Here is a 23,204-nt window from a genome sequence, read left to right on the forward strand (position 1 = left end):
GAGGCGCCGGCAGCCCCTTCGCTCAAGCCTGCCGCCGCCGCCACCTCATCCCCGCGGGAAACGGCTTCGGCCTGCGCCCATAGGCTCCCTTCCCCCTCAGGTATTCTCACATAGATCCTTTATAAAGCCAAGCTCTGTGTCTCGTGCCTCTCGCCCAGTTCTGTGGAGAAACGGCGCGGGACCTCCAGAGCTGAGGCGCTGCTTGGCCCCCCGTTTGCCCTTGAGCCGCGCGGACGGCGTCCGAGGCAACTACTCGAGGGCTTTCTGAAAGCCGAGGCAGCAGGACCGTTCACTCCTTGTACGGTGGTAGCCGGTCTCGGCAGCACTGGCCCTTTCGTAGAAGAATAAAAACATCGTTTATTTATTTATTTTTAAAGTTGGTATATATGCAGTCTCTCCCGTCCTAAGGCTCTTTTTGGGGTTTCTTAGGCCCCTTAAGAGGGGGCTGTTTCTTCAGGGCAGCTGATTTTGGGTGTCAGGAAAAGGTACAGCCCCTGACTATTTATTATTATTGTGTTTCTACTACCAACGAGCGGGGTGTTGTGAGATGCCAAAATAACCTGTCTTGGGTGCTCTGCTTTTTTAAAAAAGATTTGGGTGGGTAGCAGCAGCAGGTACCGTTTGCTGCTCTCTGCTTTGGGTAGCAAAATCTGGGGAAACCTAGCTAGATGAATTATTATTATTAGCAAAGTGTCTTGGGTCAGCCCTGGATGTGAGGCTAACACAGGGCTAGCGCAATGCCCTTGACCCGGCGCGTCTAGGAGAATAGAGAATACTGTATAGAACCACACGACAAAGGAAAGGTGGATGTGTATGAACATTCCTTCTCCCTCATCACGCACGTTGCCTGGGTTGAATGCGAAATTGTCCTAAGTTTGGACGGATAAGGCAAAAGAGGGATTTCTCCAATATACATTTCTCTAATGTACATTAAACCATGCACCTCCCAGAATCCCAGCCAAGGTGGCAGAAGCGGCTATAGGCCTTAATAATGCAGCCCCCTTCCAGGATTTCCACGGCACTACGCGCCTGATGGACCGACTCATGCACCACGTAATAGGCGAGACATATTAAACTGCTACCAAATGGTGGCGCCAAAAGATAGCTGCCTTCAGAGGCAAGTTTTGCATTAGGTCTCTCCAGCAAAGCCTTGACGTTAACTTTGGTGGGAGGGGAAAAAAGACTTTAGTATTGGTAAAATCGGGAAATTTCACTGTTGTTTTGAGAGAAGGGCATTGATTTTGTGTTTGAATACTTTGCGCTGCTGTATCCTTAATAATGCAAGTAGATAAATAGGAACCGCTACAGCGGGAAGGTAAACGGCGTTTCCATGTGCTGCTCTGGTTTGCCAGAAGTGGCTTTGTCATGCTGGCCACGTGACCTGGAAGCTATACGCTGGCTCCCTCGGCCAATAATGCGTGATGAGCGCGCAACCCCAGAGTTGGTCACGACTGGACCTAATGGTCAGGGGTCCCTTTACCTTTTATCCTTAATAATAATAATAATAATATTTATACCCCGCCCATCTGGCTGGGTATCATCCCTAGCCACTCTGGGCGGCTTCCACCATAATATTAAAATACAATCATCTATTTAACATTAAAAGCTTCCCTAGACATTAGTATATCCCATTCTGTTTAGGACTTTGTGAAATCAATGCACAAGATCAGGTTCAACTATGTGCTCAGTTAGGGACTTTTTGTATGTATGGCCTTGGACCATGGGCGTAGTCAGGATTTTTTGGGAGGCAAGCATGCATAGCTGCCAAGTTTTCCCTTTTCTCGCGAGGAAGCCTATTCAGCATAATGGAATTTCCCTTAAAAAAAGGGATAACTTGGCAGCTATGCAAGCATGTTGATGCAGAACTGAGTTATCTACAATGCAGTTAGCCAATTAGTTAATTAATTTCATTTGTTGGGGGAGGCAGCCTTGGATATTCTGTATTTTCCAAAATTAAGATATTATTCCAAAATTAAATATAAAAATCACAGCCTTTGGCAGACTTTCAACCTGTTCTTAAATGTTCAACTAGAATTAGTGCAAAGTACTGTGTGAATGTACCAGGTTGCCATGTTAAAGCAGACTGAAAACTAAAGGCCCATCTAAAAGGATAGAAAAATGGACACAATTCTAATTGTTTCTGCTTTCATTAACTCTATTACAGCTGCTTTTATAGATAATTGCACACTGAACTCCTACAAACCCATGTAACACAAATGAAATATTTATTCTGGTGTAACACATTACATGTTTGTACAAGAATGTCAACAATGAAAAATTTGCACCCACCTCTGGGTCTACATTGTTACAGCCAAGTAGACAACAACCGTACAATAAAATTCAGTAGAACCTCAAATTTAATTTAAGTATCATTCAGCTGTATCTATCAGCTACAGTTAACAAGTAACACTTAAATTAATAACAAAAAATTGAAATCATTTGCCACATTTTAAGCACAATAAAAAGGTTTTTTTTCAATTATGGAAAACAAATGTTACAAATGCCATTTCAAATGTTTTAAATGCATATAAATGATATTTTGAAAGCACACATGGACTACCGTATATTAAGCAGTGGTACAGCATTACGGTATAGTGCATTGTAATGAGATAAATTAAGTTATATTAATTTTCAGAAGAAACTAATAAGATAATTATTTGAAACTCTCAAAAAATATATACAGACCAAAAATATATTGATCAGCCATTCATATTTAGGCTGTGAAATAATTTATTATATGGCTTATACCCCAATCGAAAACCTCTTACATCGGCACAGGCTCCACTGAAAACATTGGGAGAGATGTTCATACAATGGCCCAGTTCAGAAATAATTACTGTATCTTGATTCAATAAACCATAGTTTATTGTACTGAGAATGAGTGCTGTGTTTTCTCATCCCTTCTCTTGTGCATCATAATGGAAACCTGGGGTTTATTAAACCAGTTACCTATTACACCCATACCAGGTAGCTGTGGTTTAATATCTGATAACAAACCAGGAAGCCATATTGATTTGCAGCCAGAGATTTAACTGTAGCTTCCTAGTTCAGATGTAGTGATGAAATAGTTTAACAAGCATTGGAAAATTCTGTTGAGGCATATGAGAGAAGCAAAGGAAGGGAGGAGAGGAAGAGACCATGGAGACACAATTATTGTTTTCAGTGCATTAAACAATTATTTATTTGGAATGAAATTGTTAACATCAGAATTGGGCCAATGTCTTCCAAGATCTGTGTATGGCCAAGATGTACACACATAGATAACAAAATATGAGTATCTGGAGAAAAGCTTGATCTGCTGAGTTTTTCAGTAAGTAGTAGCATTTATACAGCACAAGCTGGCTTGGGCCAATAAACATTGAAAATATTGGATTGTGGTTGTGTTCAAACACTATTTTATAATTACTGTAGATTGCAGGATCTGAGCCACAGTGAATTTAATAAAATGGAGTGCAATTCTGCATCTTAAATGCATGCCTGTAAGGCTTATTTGCATGAAAAGGACCTGCATGCATTCAAGTGGGTTGAAAATTGCTCCATGAATAGTCAAATCAATTAATGTGTCAAAACCCTATATGCAGCATAAATATTTTAATAGTACTCTTCTTTGATTTTATCCAAAAATACAATTTTATTAATATACCTATCTTAAGTAATTTTTTAAAATAAAATAATATCTATGCTATTATATAAAACCTTTTGAAAAATAATTCAAGATAGCATTTTCCTTAAGACATTTTTGTGGCCCGAATTGAATATGACATAAAGCTGCCATTAAAGAGTTTACACCCACGTGCTAAATACCATTTGGGATCCAGAGCTCTGAACTTGCAGTGGTGTTATCATGTTTTAAGCGGGATACTTCAAGCATAAGGGTATATGCACAAGTACAGAATATGGCACATACTAAGAGCACCACTCACAAGTAGAGAATGGGAATCCCCTGCATATATGGGAATAAGCATCTGATTACATCCACACCGTACATTCAACACATGGCTTCCCCCAGAGGATCCTGGGAACGGGAGCTCACCCCTCACAGAACTACAGTTCCCAGCACCCTTAACAAACTACAGCTCCAGGTTTCTTTTCAAGAAGCATGTGGATGTGACTGATGTAAGAATGTTTATTTAGAACAGCCTGAAGTATGCATGTGGCCCTTGGCCGAACTTCAAAAGCCCTCTACAAGTCATTAGTATACGCTCCTGCAAGAGAATAGAAAAAAAAAGCGGGACCACCCAATTTTGGCTCTGTTCCTGCCCATACGACACATAGCCCCTACAGGTTACCCCAGAGAGAGTGCAGCCCTTGACAAAAAAACCCAAAAAACTAGAATTAGAACATCCATTGATTTCAATGGGAAGAATTAAATTACATGGTCCATAAAAGTGCTCCACTGTGGTGACGACTCTTCAGTAAGTGCAAGCAACGGAACCAACAAACCCCAGGTCTGCCCTTGAGCTGGAAATGGCAGTCTGGTGTTTATGGTTAACGTAGGCGCATTTCTGCTCAGGTGCTATTGTAAGTTCATCTTGGCCAGAAACAGGGCAGCACTGATTCATTTTCTATGTCAGGGTAAGAAACCTTTGCCCTCCTGATACTGCTGAACGGAAACTCCCATAAGCCTTAGCAAGCATGGCCAATGGCTAGGGATTATGGGAGCTGGGAAATGTGAAGGGCCTAACCTTGCCTTAAACTGTTCCACTGTTAGTAGATGGTCCCATTTATTTTGGTATAGCATATCTTATATTTGCACAGCATTTAAAGATCAGGTTGCTAGGCACTTCCTGCCTCACCCCCCCCCCCCGCTAAGCAACAAGTTCCAATTTTCAATTTATTTTATATATTTGAATAAAAGTGGCAAAGGAATTAGTACCACCTGTGAAGTAACAATTGTTGCAATGAATTATTGTGGGTTTGAACATTGCAAGTAGAAAATAAATCCTGATGAAAACTGGTGTCAATGGAAGTCTTTATCCCCAATGCTAACAGATGGGGTGGGGAGGCAAGATTTTAAGTGGGATTGTGGCTGGGAAGCAAAGGGTTAAACCTCCATGTGCTGTGCTCCATTCAAAAATCCATCCCTGTCTGCTATTAAACAAGAGCCCTATAATACTCTCCAGTGTCATGTTCAGTGCTATAATTAGTTTAGCCCTCAATACTTTCGTTTACTATAATCTAGCTAGACTCTCACTAAACACAAATATTTGCACAAATAGTGTACCTGTATCATAAAAACACAGACATCTACCTTGCATTCTTTGTTTGGGGCATAGCTGCCAAGTTTTCCCTTTTCTCGCGAGGAAGCCTATTCAGCATAAGGGAAAATCCCTTAAAATAAGGGATAACTTGGCAGCTATGGTTTGGGGCCCTAGAGAAAAATTGACAAGTGATGGGAATTTTTGTTTTGGACATTTATTTGACCATTTATGCTGGCTTCAAATGGTAATAGCAGAAACAAACTAACTAGTGAAGCTACTTGCAGTTTAGCAAAATAGTAAACAAAATTATCCTGGATGGATTCAACTAAGTAGTCTCCCTAGTGGACGTCTGATAGTGCAACAGGCTCCCCCCCCCTTCACCCCATACCCCCCCAATGGCTCCGGGTTGTGTGTGCTGACAGAACAATTGCCATAGCACTACAATGAATTCCTACTAAGTGTCATTCCAAAATTTTAGGAACCTAGGACTAAAGTTTCAAAAAAAGGTATCATAATTATTAACAAGGTGTTAAACCTATAAAGATTTCATTTAAGCACATTCATGGCAGAAGATGTTTTTGTTTTTCACACACAAACAATATATCCTTTGTGCAATGTAAAGCGTGTTAAAAGGATATTTAGTCCATAACAAAATATGGATAACCAATGGACTCCTTCCCCCTCATAGTCACACAAAAGAAGTTATCCCCCCAATTATGCTAAACATGTTAAAAGAGGAGAATCTTTCTGAGCTTATTGTTCCAAAGGCCTCAAACCAGAGATAGGTGGAATCAAGAAGGCATTGTACATGACGGAGCTGGCCAACATGGTGCCCTTCAGATGTTACTGGACTGTGCCCTGCACCTCCTCTGACCATTGGCCATCCTGGGTGCGGGTTATGGAAACTGGATTCCAACAACATCTGGAAGGCACCATGTTCTCTATCTCTGACATATGACTACTGTGAGCATAGAGAAAGCACTTGCAGTAGTAATGTCAGGGTTCATGGGTCTGCATCCTTCTTATTTAAGGGTGCTGCAGAGTCCTAGTCAGGTGCATCTATGATTCAGTGGCTCTGCACCCACATCTCTACTTGTTAGTCATACACAGAGACATCATGGCACCTTAAGTGCATGGAAGGCTTACAAACTGTCCCTTTTTGTTTATTTTTAGCAGCCTCCAGCCTGCCGTTATACATTTGAAACAGGTATCCCACATTCATAGCGGCCTTACAGTGAGTGTGTTAAGTGGGACTGTGAAATACCTATTATTCTTAATTTCGAGCCAAATATAAGCATTGGCTTTAATAAAATAAGCAGTGTGCTGGAAGTCAGGCTATAGCATTAAGCAAACTCTGATATTCTTGCTGACAATAAAGATGTCTGCAAAAGATGGACTGAAGTTTGGTTTTGTGATAAATTGTGCAAAATGCATATGGGATACAGTCCAGCGAAAGTCGAGGCTGCCCACCTCCCACTGGAAATAATGGAAACTGAAGTTTCCAGCTGAGTCCCATGGATTATGGATGTGGGTAAGGGCAACGGAACTCTCCCACAAGTGCCCTTCACCCAATTGCTCTTCTCCCAGCTGAGCACACTTCCTGTACTGGAGGCTCAGTGCAGAAGAAATGTGCCCGGAATAAGAAGCAAAATGCAAGAAAGCTCTACCAACTCCCATATTTTCTTTCCTTAAAAAACAAACACAAAAACGACCCCTTTCCCTCCCCAAATATTTATGTGATTGAACAAGATCTGGGGTTAGCAAATTAATCTGCTGCCATGTCTAGTTTGGTCTATTAATGTCCCTTACTTTCATTTCATTGTCGACTAGTGCTTGTGCTAACTTAGTAGTAATCTACCTAGCAGAAACCAGCAGTCTTTTAAGACCGTGGATTTGAGCACAGTTATGAATAGCTAGCTTTGTAAGTTTGATCTTCTTGCAATTTCAAAACACTACTGAATGTGTAAACAAAGGGTAAAGACAATGGCAACCTTATCGAAAGCTGGAAAACAACCATATACTTCAAAATATCCTGGTGCAGCAGAAAATAGGGCAGCTGCAGCTTCTCTGCTCCCCTCGTTCACCATGTCATGGCTGGCTCTGGGTGAAAAGTGTCCTGGGAAAAGTGGGCCCCTTCCTCTGTCAGTGTGAATTTATTAGCTGCGATGGTAGTGCTCCCAATGGTGTCCAAGTCCCACTGGAAACAATGGAGCAAATGCTTGCAAATGTGGGTGAGGTTGAAGAAAGCTCTCTCTTGCAGCCTTCCCCCCATTTGGCCACCAGTTAAGTCTTCCACAATGCCCCAGAGCAATGCTAACTTGTTTGGGATGTGCATTTAAAGGTTGGCAAGATCCACCTGCTTGGTGCTCCTCAGAGTGTAGAAACAGGATTTTGTTTCAGGGGAGTCAAATACAGTAGTGATTCTTGGGGCTTACAGCACACCTCCAACCTACCATAACAGATCAAGGCTCCAGACATGGCATATGGCAAGCAGGAAAAGGAGGTAGATAGCTGGGCAGGGAAGGAAAGGGCAGGACTTATCTTTTGTAACATTAATAGATTTAAAGGAAAACGACTGTTCTCCAGCGTTGAATCTGGCAGCCTAAGGGAAGATAGCTGTAAGATTATGAATGGTGCAATGCTAAGAATCTTCACTCAGATATAAACCCCATGGAGTTCAATGGTATTTTATCTTCTGGTCAACAAGATTAATAAACCCAAGTGTGGCAGAAGATATTTGAGAACGCACTTTCTCTGCCCAGACAGTAAATCTTCAGGATGCAGGGATGTGCTCAAAGACATTTATGCCACGTTAAAAATGTTATGTCTGCATTGACCAACACTGCCCACTTCCTAATAGTTTACAGCATATAATCACTTGTTTCCCACAGGTTTCAGTCTATAGTAAAGCTTCTATGAACTACATCACTTTGAAAGGACAATGCTGACAAAGGCGATAGCGTCACTGTAGACTCACATGATAGTAATCCTTTCTGGCGAGGGATGTGGACCAGTTCCACTTCCATCTTCCATAAACTGTCTTCTTTCCCATCCTCTTCTTATCCGTCTCAATTTCCTGCTTATGCATGGCAGGAGCAAAATTACCTTACCCAGAATTACTGTGCATGGCAAGACAAGTGCAAGAACAAAATTTGGTGGTGTGTAAAATCTGTAGTATTGTTCCTCAAAGGCTCTTTTCCATCCATAAATTAACACATGGAAAGTACTTATGAGCAGAGCGACGTATCCAAGAGTAGACTTTGAAGATATGTGGGTGGGGGGTGGGGAGAGAGGAAACAGATACAAATTAACACTCTGGAAACCCAATTAGCAGACACAGCTAATAAACTATTTAAAATTTCTGAAAAGGACTGAGTTAAAATTAGCACACGGTGCAAGTACATTTTATCTGCCTGGCCTTCAAAAAGGTTGAACAAGGGTCAGTTCAGGACATGGGTATTAAAAAAATATAACGAGCTTGCTTTCAGGATTCTGAACTCTGCTGGTTTAATAAAAAAGGCAGTTCCTCATTCTTTTTTATTTTTTATTTTACTGTGATGGCCCAATATGTATTCTGATTTTTCAAATTAAGTTCTGCAGAGGAAAACTGAAAAAGCAGCTTGGAATATGAAAAGGAGCACCCAGAATGCTCCATTGGCATTTTCGAAGGTCTCTAGGGGCATAAACTTTTTGCTGGATGAGCAGACTGTGTGAGATTTGCTGGACTGATAACGAGCCTGGGAGAAAAGGGATGAAAGAGGCTGCTCACTTGAATCAGCAGGTATGGTTGCACAGAAAAAGGCGACATAAAGCAGTATCAGAAAGATACTGCCAGATAGCTTTAATGCTACACATCACAGCTTCCAGCCCCTCCTGGGATTTGCTGATGCTTAGTGTCCTCAGCGGAGATGTGTTCGTTTGTCATATCAGTGTAATGCAGTAGAGTTGTGGATAATATTCTAAAACTGTAAGTCCTGAAAAGAACTGCTTAAAGCCTCAACTGCTTATCTTAAACACATTTTTGGTGAAAAAAAAAAATCAAGGAAATGTCCTTTTGACCAAGCATTTCTTAGTTTTGGAATTCTTGTGAAGTCAATTTACCAGAATGAAAAAATAAATAACACTGCCTTACAGTGTACTCTTATACGTAGTTACTTGGAAGGAAACATTCCAGGGCCGCTTTTGCTAAGTATTAGCATTTAGGAACTTGTTGACATTTCTGGAGCAATCCTGTTAAGATATCAACATTGAAATGCCTTCTGATAGATTAGCTTCTAATATTGGGTTTTGCTACAATACACACCTGGATAAAACTGAATTCCCTCCAGTTTAACGACCTGTTTACTGAAGGAATAGAAGTTACAGCCAACAGAGAAAGCAGCCCCAGGCTCATTATTCCAAAGGAGACATACATTTCAATCCGCCAGACTTCTTCCTCATTCCATGTATTTTCAACATCTGCATGGACCTGAAGAAAGAGGGCAAGAAATTGTTAGAACACGGCACACATTTGTACAAGAGGAGTTTTCATTCAGTCCCGGAGACTTGTTGGGTTTCTAAGTGTGCCTGGTGGACTGTCCGGAAGCTGGGAGGAAGGGGTGGGGAGAAGTTGGTCAGGATTTCCAGTGACTGTGAGGAGGCATTCATGCCTTAATAGACCTGTCCCTTCCTACAACTAGGAGGAGGAGAATAAACTATGCAAAAATGGAAAACAGATGCAAATCTGAGTAATTTATGCATGTCTCAGAATTCTGTGCTTACGGGCTTGGTTAACCATCTTTTGGAACAGATGCTGCACTGAAGCTAAGCAGGCCTAGACTTGATCAGTAACCTGAACGGAAGACCACTGGGAACCCCACTGAGAATCACCGTCTCCCAAGTTATTTTCCTTACCTGCTGATAAGCCATATTCAGGAACAAGTACCGTTCGGACCTCCTCATGGGCAAGCAGAGGCTGTAAACCACGTGCACCGTTGCAAAGAAAAAGCTAAGCAATCCAAGCTGTTTCCTACACTGCAACCAGCTCTCTAACCAAGGTGGAAATCGCCTGTATTTAGTGCCAGAATAAAGTTGATAAGCAGCTGCCAGCAGCCCTGATAGATACACTAGAGACAATAAAGTGATAGCAACAACTGGCAATGTCTTATTCACGATCTCAATAGGAATTTTGTAGAAATCACTCTGCTGGTTCCTCACGTAAGGATGAATTACATCTCGGATGAATGAATAGATGAAGAAGAAGGTGGCCAGGCTGACAGCCACTATTACTGGTCCTTTCCACAGCGTGAACAACTGGAGAGGCAAATTTTCAATCTCCCTTGCAGACGATAAGGCGCCCAAATCAAGAGGAATGAAGCTGAGTTGACGGGCAAGTTCCATAACTTGATGGCGAGCTTGAAAACTATTACTACATATGTAGACCTTTAAAAAATCAACACACACACACAAACATTATTATGATGTACCAATATAAAGATGAATTCAACAGCTGCAATGGACTAAATTCATGTCCTCCATCATGCCCATCAGTACCAGCCAGCATGGCAAAAATAGGAGTTCAACAACATCTGGCAGGCTCCCCATTGGCTACTCCTGATGGCAGTAATGGTTAAACTGCAGTAGAAGCTACTAGCAGATAAAAAGTACCCAGATCCCGATAGACCACTTTAAGTGCATAAACGATTGTATATGTTTAATTCGTTTTCAATCATTGTTGTCAGCAAGGTCATGCTTTTCACCTTACTTATGTTTCCAGTGACATAACTGAATGTTAAAGTTGTTATAATGATGAAACTAAGGAGTTCTCTCATTTTTTTCTAGAAAGCATTGTATGGAAAACAAAAGCATTCTCTGCAGCCAGCTGCTTCTGGTCAAATGCTGTCTGGAGCACTGATGGAATTATTCTGTGATAGTTGGCCAAACAAATTATTTCAGAACGAGATACAGTGGTACCTTGGGTTACAGACGCTTCAGGTTGTGCATTTTTGGGTTGCGTGGAAGTACCGGAATGGGTTACTGCCGGGTTTTGGCACTCATGCATGCATGCGCAGAAGTGCTAAATCGTGCTTTGTGCATGTGCAGAAGTGCTGAATCGTGACCCGCGCATGCACAGACATGGCGCTGTGGGTTGCAAACGCTGTGGGTTGCAAACATGCCTCCCGCACAGATCACGTTTGCAACCCGAGGTTCTACTGTACTCCATTTCCCCAAGCTTTTTTCTTTAGAAAAAAATTAAAATTGTATGTTTTACATATGGTTTTATTATAGTGTAAATAGTTTTGGGATGCCTCAAGTGAAGGGATTCAATAAATAATAATAATAATAATAATAATAATAATAATAATAATAATAATATCATTTTATCTCTTTGAGCCACCCAGAAAACTCAGTTGTTGGACCATCAGTATTGCAGCAATAACAGTAATTATGATGTTGCTTTGGCATCCTTGTGTGATGTTCTTCCTCAATTCAAGCTCAGCAGCACTGATGACTGTTTACAAGCTAACATACTGAGCAATGTTTACTCTCAGTGCTGGAACAAATACTGAGATTGGCAAGACAGTCACAACTATTCCAAGCACTATTTTCATTCCGCTTTTTAAAAAGACATAAAAGCATAGCTTACCTGTCTGCTAGCATCTTTGGGTCCTAACTGCAGTGCCCAGGCTGAGATAACGTTGAATCCTTTGACAACAAAAGAATCTTGGAAAAGTGACTGCAAGTATTCTGCATTAGATTCTGGATACTGGTTAACTTTCATGTTATTGCTGACATCTACAAGGATTTTACCAACAAGCAGGTGTTTGAGGTCCCACAAAGCAGCATAGTGTTCTCTGTGTACAGCAACAAAAATCAAATTTGCTTTTGCTACAGCATCTTCGTGATGAGTGACATCAACCACATGTGGAAAGAACTCAGCAGCAAACTTAGGGTTTCTGCTTCCTATGACCACATGGTACCCACACCTAATAAGCCTAATGGTCAGGGATTTTGCAAAATCTCCACTTCCAATAATGCCTATTGTGACCTTGCTGGTGTCCTTGATACCGTTTACACCATTTGGCAAGAAAGTTTCATTTAAAGATTTGGGACTTCCCATCATAGAAATTGATTCCATAACTCAACAGGATGAGATTAGAGGGCAATTTTCTAAAAGAAAACAGAGAGGAAACATATGTGGTTAATATGAACCCATTAACACATCCTGCACTGTAAAATTCTCTCCCCCACCCCAACTTTCACACATTTCTCTACAAGTGTTCTAGCACCAGATGAAATACTGTACATATTATGGCTTGGATTCTAAGCCATAAATAGATTTGTTTATGGAATTGGGTTTCCCCATCTAACTCTTCCCATTACGACCTCCCCACATCCCCCGATGATTCACTCCAGCGAAACCTTCTGGAACACAATGGAATTCTCCCTCCCATGTAAGCAGATACAAGCAGAAGGCACCTCCCCCCACAACCCCTATGTTTATAGGGTGGGGGAACCTATTTTAGGCTGCATGCCTGTGCTGAACATAGCCATAATCAAAAGTGCTGTAGACTAGCTCTACATACATTCACACACCTCTCTCCATCCTTCATCCTGACAAGCAAGAGGCATCATCAAGGTTCAATCAAGGACATATTCCACATTCCAGCCAGGCAGAAATACTTGGGTTGAAAAACAGGACCAGTTTGGGGGTATGGCCTACGGAAGAGTTGTGAGGGCCTGGACAGTTGACCCTTGGCCTTAGTTTCTCCAATGCAGGTCTACACAGAAAAAACCACCTCAATAAATAGCAAAATAATTCAGTAGACATCAATAAGGGAGAAAACACATCTTTCAAAGATGCTTGGCAGAATCCATAAAAGATCTTAAATATATGACCCGAGAGAACATTCCCTACAGATTTCTTGAGCTTGAACAAATTTACGTTTTCATTGGAAAGCTGAGATTCTGCAGACACACATTTGTCTGCCAAAGTGTCACCCACCGTTGCAAATTGTGTGAATCTTTACCACAGCTGGCGAAGAATTCAGTCACTACCTCTCATCTTCATTTCCTTTTCTGTAACGTAAGAACGACAACCATCCAAGCAACCGCAACAGCACACCAATACAAAAATTATGTAGCCCTTATAAAGCCTGGCCGGACATTCCCCCTCATAAATATGCTTGCTGTGTTGCACGATGGCACCTTGTGCTTTTCCATTGTTAACAATGGAAACAGTTTGCACTTAGGATTGCGGCCTAAGGCAGTGTGCCATTCTGATGCTGAAGCAGACCCACAGCATTATTCCACACTGAAGATACTGGCGTAGCCCATGCTAACACAGAACAATGTATATATAGAACAAGACACACATTTTGTACTGGTGCATCTGAACTAAAGCATAGGATATAATAATGTGTAAATAAATAATGTGATAAACTGAAAGTTGGTACTATTTCAGACCTTATTTATGTTTACTGGTATTCCATGGCTACCAAAGTAGGGGAACCACCTAATTCAAGTTGATTAATTGTACAAGATTTAAGTTGCAGACCTACATAAATTTACACAGGAGCAAATCCTGTTGAATTGAGTGGGGTTTACTTTCATAGAATTGAATTGATAGTCTGCCTAAAATTGCATGAGAAAAAGCAGTAGCTCTAAAGAAAAACACATACAGTGGTGCCTCGCTTAACGAATGCCCTGCTTAACGAAATTTCCGCTTAATGAAAGGATTTTTCGAGCGGAGGTTGCCTCGCTAGACGAATTCGTTTTATGAAAAATTCGTCTAGTGAATCGCAGTTTCCCATAGGAATGCATTGAAATTCAATTAATGCGTTCCTATGGGCAAATAAATAAATAAAAAAATTTCAATGCATTCCTATGGGATTCGCTAGACGAATTTTTTGTTATAAGAAAAGACCCGTGGAACGAATTAAATTCGTCTAGCGAGGCACCACTGTAGATGGTGCATACCCATCAGACATTTTATTAGAAGGGGCATTACCTCTTCTCTAATACACTCTGTGCAATCAATTGTTGTTGTAAACTTTAAAAAATGTGCTGCCTTATTAATGAGGAGAAGGTTATTAATTTTATTTAACACATTTCTAAACTGATTTTTTATGCTTAGTAATCCTCCCAAGGCACTCCTAGAGTAATCAATAAAACAATATACTGTAGTAACATTGCACAGAAATACTATTACTATATTTAAAAATTATTTATTACCGAAATAACTTGCTAACAGTTGTTGTGCTTTACTAATTCTGAGGAAATGATTCACTCTTAAATGTGAGTTGCAAATCCAGCAGGAATTGGTCAACAACTATTTTAGCCAAAGCAAACTGAGGAAAAAAGATTTGTGTGTCCTGGAAACGTGATTCACTCAAATGACGAGATTGCATCCTATTTTTTTGTATTTAAATCTCAAAAGGTACATTGCGAAACACCCCAGCTATTTGGTAACATTTCTTTTACGAGAAATTGACTACTTTTAACAGTAAAAGAGGCCAGGGAATTGAATATTGAGCATTCACTTCATTTTTCTTGCTCTTTGAACTAGTAAAGAAACCTAAACAGAAACTTAAAAGTTCCACTGTTTACCACAGGGCTTACACTCAGATCCCAAATACACTGCTTAGAAATAAGGCCAACATTTCCAAACCTTCAGCTTTATATCCATAACTCTGAAACAAGAATCCCAATTTCGAACTTCTCTTTTAAATACTGAAATCTTAACCCTTTTGTCAGCTGCCAGAACGTCACAGTAGAAAAAAATTGCACTGTCTTCAGTATTTGACATGCCACTTTTTAAGTTCAATAAAATAAGGGAAAGGTGGTCAAATACTGCTATGCTTGGGAAAGCAATGAGGCCATTGGGTGGGTGGGTGTGGGGGCGGGATGTGTTGATGTACCGAAGATGCTGCTCATTGGATGCTTAGCATGACTGTATAAACAGCCATCATAGTAAAACACAGGTGGGACACTGTAGCCTTCCATATTGATATTGTTGTTGGGACTCCCATCAGAACTGGATAATGGTCAGAGCAGTGGTGGATTGGTGCCCACTGAGACTGGTAGGGTGGAAGCAAAGGAAGCCAAGGGTGAGAGGAGCCAGAACCACAGAACCAACTAATTCTAGATTTGCTCCCATCCTTCTTTCCCCTGCTGACTTCCACAAAGGCAACAACGAGACTAATGAGGAAGAAGCTGGCCTCTGAGGTCAGGTGGCTATGAGATTTCATTCTGAATTTCCCAGTGCCCCAAAGTGATGTTATGTCAGGTACTCCAGGGAACAGTGGGAAATTTAAAATGATGGCTGTAGCTTATTGCTGCTGGTGGTGGCTGGGTAGCCTGTGGCTGGGTGAGACCCACTGTTGTAAGGAGAGGGCCAGTACTGCTGAAAGCCTCCTCAAACCTGGAGTTGGCCCTGTGAGCTATGATCAGATGCTTTTGAAAAATTTCCTTGTTGGATCACATACGCAAATCAGCTCCCGCTTTCTGAAGCCAGCTGAGATCAGAGCGCAGCCTGTGAAGAATAAAAAGAGGGTCTTAAAAGGCTCGTTCCTTGCATGTTGTGTACAGCAAGGCTTTAATGGTAGAAGTCCAAATTTCTGGTGATTTATTTTCTTCTAATGATCTTGAATCTGACTCCCAATGGGACAGGATGGTTTTCTTAGAAGTCTAGAATTGCAGGAGAACCTGACATGAACCAGAAACCATTTTTCCTAAGTTTTCTGGCTAGCACCACAAACCTTGTGCAGAGCCACGTGCAAAGTAAGTGGCTTGGGGGGAATGGAGTCAGATGCAAAAGACAATTTGGCAGCCAAATATTAACTGCATGACATGATATTATATAAGACAACATCTGAGTTACTACAGATCAGTGTTTTCAGTTTGGGTGGTAGCTTTTTGCTGTTTCTATTGTTCCACAACTGGGAAACTCTTGAGGATCTATTTTGAGTAATCGGGTCTACCAGTAAATTAAATCTACTCCCTGCCCACTCTAGTCATAAACAAAACTGTCAAAGGCTATAAAGCACTCTAGAAACTTGAAACAGTTCTCCCATTTTTTGAAAAAAACCTGCAACTTTAAAAGTATTTAACCCAGAAAAAAACCCTGCTTCGATTTTTATGCATGATTTGACCTGGCTGCCCTTTACAAATCTATGAAGTTCTCAAGTCATTGAAAAGCTGTATACTTTTCAGAGTATACTTTTCAAAGTTTTGAGCTTGGGGTTGAAAATGGACTACAACAGGATTAACATTCCAGGAAAAAGACTCTTCTCCTATTGCCCCACAGTGATACAGTGGTATTCATCTGAGAAGGCATAGATTTTTTTTTCTTTTTAAATCCAAATAAACGCTTCAAAAGGAACATCAGGTCACTGAACTATTCAGAAGAAGAGATGTTCTTCCTGTTCCTAATGCATTTGTTTGGCAGTGCATGTGGCTATAAATTTAGATTACATAATTTTGGTCAGAACTGATTTTTAATTCCAACAATGTCCTATTTCCACCTTTTCTTCTTCCACCAGAAGAATATGGAACCAGGGATGGCAGAAAGGGGAAACAAACTGAAGTAACAGAAAGGATAAGGTGGGGGAGGGGGAGAACATAAAAAATGATGATCTGGACAAAAGGAAGCTGGAAAAGTAAAATTTATCTGTATCTGTACTGTTGCCACGTGCAACTAATAATTCAAAGATCTTTCAGTAAAATTCAAGTCTATCTCCTACTATATACCTATTTGCCTAAGGTTGTCATTATGCACCTTGGTCACTGTCTGATAGATGACTTGAGAACTGCAGCATGACAATAGCTCTTTGAGAGCTGCTGTGGCCTTTGCAGTAGCAATGGAGACCAGCGTCAGGCCAGGTAAGCTGTGGAGGAAGTCACAACAGCCTGTGTCAGTTCCTCAGCAACCACCCTGCTCTACAAGCTGCTGCCCACCTCACCAATAATGCTGTTTCAACCTCAGCAGCAGAAGGCACAGAGGAAGGAAGCAGTGGGTGAGCAGGATGGAGCCATCCTGGCCTGTCATGACTGTTCCTCCATGGCACCTCTGGACCACCTGCCACCCTTCCCTCTTCCTTGTGCTAGGAGGTCTAAGGGGATGGGGTTGGGTGGGAGACTTGGCAAGCCCTAGGTCAGTGGGGGAAGTTGGTTTGGCAAGGTCTAGAAGGCACTGGTGAGGTGGGGGCAGATGGGGTTGGTATTCCTTTGGACCTCCAACATTGGGTAAGGGAAAAAGGAAAAGCAGGGGGAGAGCTGCAAAATGCTGAAAGGTTTAGTACAGGGTAGGCTTTCTCACCCGTCCCCCTTCAACTTCCAATGTTGGGATTTGGGCAAGTGAGTAGAACAGACCTGCCAATCATGTGATATCACAATTATGTCATGTGATTGACATGCAGGTTGCCCTTCCCACCTAAGTTGGCCCCTGGGGTGCAAACCATAAAAGATTATCCAGCTATGGTCTAATGCAGGCATCCCCAAACTTGGCCCACCAGATGTTTTAGGACTACAATTCCCATCATCCCTGACCACTGGTCCCGTTGGCTACGGATGATGGGAGTTGTAGTCCCCAAACATCTGGAGGGCCGAGTTTGGGGATGCCTGGTCTAATGGTTGGGTGGGAGGTTGGCAAGGTCTTGTGGGGGGTTTCTGAGGGGTGCAGTGGGACAGAGTTGTACATGGGGTTGGCTGGCATGGATGGAGCCCCAAGCCCACCTATAAAATCTGTGGTCTCATAGGGAACCATGACTCACATTTAACCAAGGTTTTATTACAGTCAAGAGGTATATAAATCTTGTGAAATACAAAAAAAATTTTTTAGCATGGATTCAGGGACACCTACTTTTTTTTAACCATATCTTTGTATGGTGCTATGGCTTCTGCTGTGACCTATTGGCTGAAGACTAACATCCAAACACATATGAGCAGAGGAAGTAGTAAAAGTGTACATAATGAAGCATGCTTGACCAGGCTATTTGCCAAGTTGCTTCCTTCAGCAGTCCTGTTCTGTCCCCCAAAATTGAGAAAACAGGGAGCTAGAGCTCAGGAGGGGTGTGTTGTGTTAATTGGAACACACTGCCTTTAAGCAGTCTTGTGGTTAGGGACAGGACATCTGGTGGGGATGAGTAATGTCTGATTTATTTTAAAAAATGCCAAGCACAGTAAAGTTGTCTTAACTAATTAGGTGAAAGGTTAAAGCAAACAAAAAAGTGAGATGTTTACTTCTGCTTGCTTAGCAACTTTACAGGAGCTCAGAATATTAATGGTACAATTAAGTGTGTGGCTTAACTGCCTACAATCCTATTATAGCTGGAAAGTGCAGAAAAGACCGCTGCAAAAAGAGGGAGTTGAGCTAGATTAGACAGTTGCACAGGTGGGTGTCTGCATGAGTGGCACACCCTTCAAGCAGATGCCCTAGATATGACCATTGAGCTCATAGGCCAAGGATGGGGAACCTTTTCCTAGACTTGAGGGTCCTATTCCTTTCTGGACAATCTTCTGGGGCCACATGCCAGTCAGTGGTGAGAAAGGACAGTGGCAAAAGTGAGCCTAGCAACAAGTGTAAATTTTACCTTTCTGCAGTAGGCTAGATTATACACATACCAGCCTTTATCCTTCGTCCAAGTAAACAAGAATCATTCTGAGAGTTCAAGGACACATTCCAGAAAAACAACCAACCCTACTCAAAGTGACTGTGAACTAGAGCCAGAGAGGGGCATGACATTGAGAGACTGTGTGTGGCTGGGGGCTGTTGTGGGGAGAGTCCTCAGGGTCAGATAGGGAGGCCTGGAGGGCCCTGGGCCTGTGTTTATCAACCAACACTACCTATCACTGCGATGTGCACGCTTACTACATAAGAAGACTGCGCTAATGAAACCAGGCTATATTATCTGCTGACGTCCAAGTGGCGTCTGCCCATTCTGTTGTCCAACCCAACACTCTTTGGTCACCTTTTTATCCTATGATCCTCGTTTCTCATTTCATCCCTGCCAATAATAATAATAATAATAATAATAATAATAATAATAATAATAATATATTATTTATACCACACCCATTTGGCTGGGTTTTCACAGCCACTCTGGGCGGCTTCCAACAGAAAAATAAAATAAAATAATCAATTAAACATTAAAAGCCTCCCTAAACAGGGCTGCCTTCAGATGTTGCTTCCCACCTCTGTTGCTTCCCCTGTGTGAAAACGTAGAGTCATTAAGTGCTCGAGACAGGGAGCAGTCCTCTTCCACTCTCTCTAAAACACCATCTAAACAAGTACTGTGCCGTAATACCCACTCCTCCACCCATTTATCTCCCTCTCCACTGACTAATGGTCTCCTGTTCCCTTCAAAGACTCCAGCACCACCTCATTGTTCCTTGTTGCTCCCTATGTGTGCAACTCCCAACCTGAACACATATACTGTAGGATGTTACCTCTCTTTGTTTCCTTCAAATCCGTTGTCAAAGCTCACCAGTTCTACAACGTCTAGAACCCATCATGTTAATCCTCATTCTTAACCATAAGCAGGCTTTAATAATGTGCAGACATGTTGGCCTAAATTCTTCATTATCTCCCTTTGTCTCTCCTTCCCTTGTTTCCCTCCATGACGTCTACAGGGCAGGGCACGGGAGGGCATTCCCCCAATAAACCTTAATCTTCACCCTCAGCTTTATTTGTTTGTTTGCTTGAGTAAGTTTCTAGCACTTGCAGAACCTGAGATATAAGGCAAAATGTGCAAGCCTTATCTTTCCTGTGGATGACTTTGTTTCCCTCACTGGCTGTTTTAAATTGTAAACTCCATGGAGGCAGGCACCTATCTGTTCTCTGTACGTTATTATTTATTTTAAGTATTTACATACCATCTTTAAGATCAACTTTCCCCAAGGAACCTCATAATTAGAACAAGTACATTGTTTCAATAGGAAAAACACACATAACAAAACATGACAGATAGTAAACTTTGGAGCCAATTTTTACTAATATTTAAAATGTTACATTATAAGGTGCCGTTTATACTGATTGTGCTTTAAAAGCAGATATTAAAAAAATATTAATTCATGTTTCAGAAAAATTGCTGAGTTGGGAGAATCCACACAGATCAGAGTTTAACATTTTACCACATTTCTGCTTTGGAATAAAGGCCTCCTTGTTAAAATGCAACAGAAAGATGAGGAACTTGTGCACCTCCAAGTGTTGCTGGAATCCAGCTCCCATCAGCCCCATAGCTGTAGGTCAGCAATATCCCCACCTCTGACTTAGCAAATAAGTACCAACCTACCCTGAGACAGCTCCTTTTATGATTGTATGATGTACTCATTATCTGTTCACATTCTGGCAATCAGTTGACTATGTGGTTATGTGCACACATAGGTAAGTTACCATTTTGTAAATGATTAGTCTTGTCTTTATCCAACCACCACCTATAGAAGCAGAAGCAACAAGCACCCATTCCATCCAAGTGATCAATTCTGCAAGTGGCTTTTTTCAGAAGGCAACCACAAAATCCATCTTTAAGGTACATGAGTGGGAGAGTACCCTCTGTATTCAATCAAAGCAGCTTCTTCTATTACTTTTAGTGAAGGGCTTTAGCTCAGTGGTATAGCATCTGCTTTGCTTGTAGAAAGTCCCCTTTAGGCCCCAGCATCTAGTAGGCCTGGGAATATCTGTCTGAAAGCTGCTGTCACTCAGTGTTAACAATATGGAGCCCTGCTCATGACCTCTTGCAGCCACCATCCTATTGATTCTGTCTCCCTTTCACTTCAGACATTGTGCAACCTAGGGGCACATCCCTTGACCTCTGTGGTCAAACACACAAACACCTCTTGGGCTGTGTTAGAAACTGAGATATGAAAGCTAGGAGCTAAATGGCACCTTAAACCTAGGTTATGGACGCAACAACGGAATGTCTAGGCACGCTTTTTATAACAAGAACGCAAAGCTGAAAATGAATGAACTGCAGATAAAATACTATGTTCATTTTTCACATACTCTAGTCCTCCCCCTGCCCACCGCCTAATATTCTTAAGGGGGGTCTCTGTTCCAGTCTTCAGAGTACCTGGAAGTGGGGAGGCAGAAAAAGGTCCTCCTTTCTTTGCACTTTCAATCTGAAATCTTAGGCACAGTATTGCGCCCAGAGCTCAGAAACTGCTGGCAAAATGTGCCTAGAACAATGGGAGTTTGGAACACTGCTCTTGGGCTAATTAGTTTGTCAACTGCACATTGGAAAGAAAACGGAAAGGAAGGGACAAGCGACCAAAGGCCTCCTATCAACCTGTAACCCAGAGCAACCAGATCCTATAATAATTCCGCTTTGATCGCGCATGCCCTGTGTCCCGTTCCGATAGCGCTGTGCTGCTTTGCCCTTGACTGGCCTGGAAGATGATGGATGCTAAGACAACACGAAGGCTCCAGCTATGTTATTCTTCTTAATATATAAAATGAAATTGTGCTGCGGGTGGGGTGGGGTAGGAATATGCAGGGATGGTTTGCAGTGGGATTGGAAACCGCGCTATTACGCGTTTATAAGGGCCGGGCGTCGAGTACAATCCGGCGCGAAAGAGCGCGCGCTCTGCGCTTTGCCGCGCGGCCCGTTCCCACGCCACCCGCGCTCTGCTCGGCCAGGGCTTTCCAGTCCTCCCGCCTGGTTCTCACGCGGGGGCGCCGTGTTAAAAACAACAAGCAGCGCGCAGCCCCTTTCCCGTCCTTCCGGGGTTGCAAGGGCAGGAGCGAAGGCGCCTATTTGTCCACCCCCCCGTCCCGCGCAGCTCACCTCTCGCAGCGCCGGAGTCGCCTCGGCGGATCTCCCTCCCTCTCGCCTCCCGCGCTCCAGCCTGCCTGAAGCTCCCGGCAGAGAGGCGGGCGGGAGGAGGAGGAGAAGCGTTTCTTCCGTCCCTCCCCCGCCTCGGCCCGGCCTTCCTCGGGACTTTGGTGCTGCAAGCAAGTGGGTCGCGCAGGCTGGCCGAGCCGCGTCTTCCTCGTCCTTTCGCAAGGCAGCGAGAGGCGGCGGAAGCGGCGGCGGCGGAGTCACGGGGAGCGAGGCGGGAGTCGCCGCCGCCTTCTCCGTGCGCGCGGCGAGGTGGAAAGAGGCCGGCGTCCCGCTGCTCCTGTCACCCAAGGGTGGCTGGGTGTGGGTTGATGGATAACCGCGCAAGGCCCCAAAGGCCTGTTTATTATTATGGGGATCTCTCTCTTTCTTTTTAAATCCCGGCTTTCCGATCCTATCTCGCCCCCTCCCCCGGAAACCTTATTCAAAATAAATGAATAAACACACACACACACCGCAAAACCAACCCGCTATTCAAACAATAAATCTAGAGACGGAAGACAGCGGATCAAAATTTCAGAGTAAACAATCCGTGGGCCGTCACGTGTCCGCTCTGCATTAGCATTTTTCCGTATTATTTCCAGCATTCTTTGCCGATAGCAAATACGGAATGAAAACAAAAATAATGCAGAAAAGGGAAAATGCGTATAATAATTTTTTTTCATGGGGCCGTGCAATCCTATAGTGTGGAGCTGCTATAGACCCGGAGTTGGAAACCACAGGAGAGAGAGCACACTTGCGCTGGAATCCTGCTTGCAGGTTTTGCCACAGGCATCTGGTTGGCCAGAACAGGATGCTGGACTAGATGGGCCAGTGGCCTGATCCAGCAGGCTCTAAATTCTGTGTATTTTTAAATGGATAGTTAAATTTGTGAGTTTCAAGCCATTGTGCCAAAAATCAGATGAAGTCATGCCAAAGTGATGTTTTGCTCCACCACCTTGAATCAAAAATGTGCCAGGCATCCAAACTTTGACTAACACTGCTCACTCCCTGAGAACCCTAATGCCAAGTTTGGCAACAATATCTCAAGAGGCAACTGAACCTATGCCAAAAATGAACAAAGTCATGCCTAAGGCCTCAGCCACACTTTTGTCTGTCCCATGATTTTTGTTCTTTTGTTCCACCGCTTTCCTTGGGAAAACCCGTTTACTGCTGAATTGGAACAAGTATTGATCAGATTTTCTGT

The 23,204-nt window shown here is 42.6% G+C and overlaps 1 protein-coding gene across 9 annotated transcripts; it reads right to left on the minus strand.

The window, feature by feature from the left end:
* Positions 1-2,201: 2,201 nt before the first annotated feature.
* Positions 2,202-22,230, minus strand: STEAP2 (STEAP2 metalloreductase). 9 transcript variants are annotated; one of them, XM_035129325.2, is made up of 7 exons: positions 21,965-22,230; positions 15,668-15,714; positions 13,186-13,259; positions 11,827-12,350; positions 10,095-10,622; positions 9,505-9,669; positions 2,202-8,459 (listed from the first exon to the last, which is right to left on the minus strand). In XM_035129325.2, the coding sequence occupies exons 4-7, from the start codon at positions 12,316-12,318 to the stop codon at positions 8,175-8,177; spliced, it is 1,470 nt and encodes a 489-aa protein (XP_034985216.1). In that variant the 5' UTR covers positions 12,319-12,350; positions 13,186-13,259; positions 15,668-15,714; positions 21,965-22,230; the 3' UTR covers positions 2,202-8,174. The 9 variants fall into 9 exon arrangements, with proteins under 9 accessions (XP_034985216.1, XP_034985209.1, XP_034985207.1 ...); XM_035129318.2 differs by lacking the exon at positions 13,186-13,259 and adding an exon at positions 12,777-12,961 and having other exon boundaries at positions 21,965-22,229; XM_035129316.2 differs by having other exon boundaries at positions 12,777-13,259; positions 21,965-22,229.
* Between the last annotated feature and the right edge of the window lie 974 nt (positions 22,231-23,204).

Source organism: Zootoca vivipara, chromosome 12 (genome assembly GCF_963506605.1).
Source record: "Zootoca vivipara chromosome 12, rZooViv1.1, whole genome shotgun sequence".
NCBI lineage: Eukaryota > Metazoa > Chordata > Lepidosauria > Squamata > Lacertidae > Zootoca > Zootoca vivipara.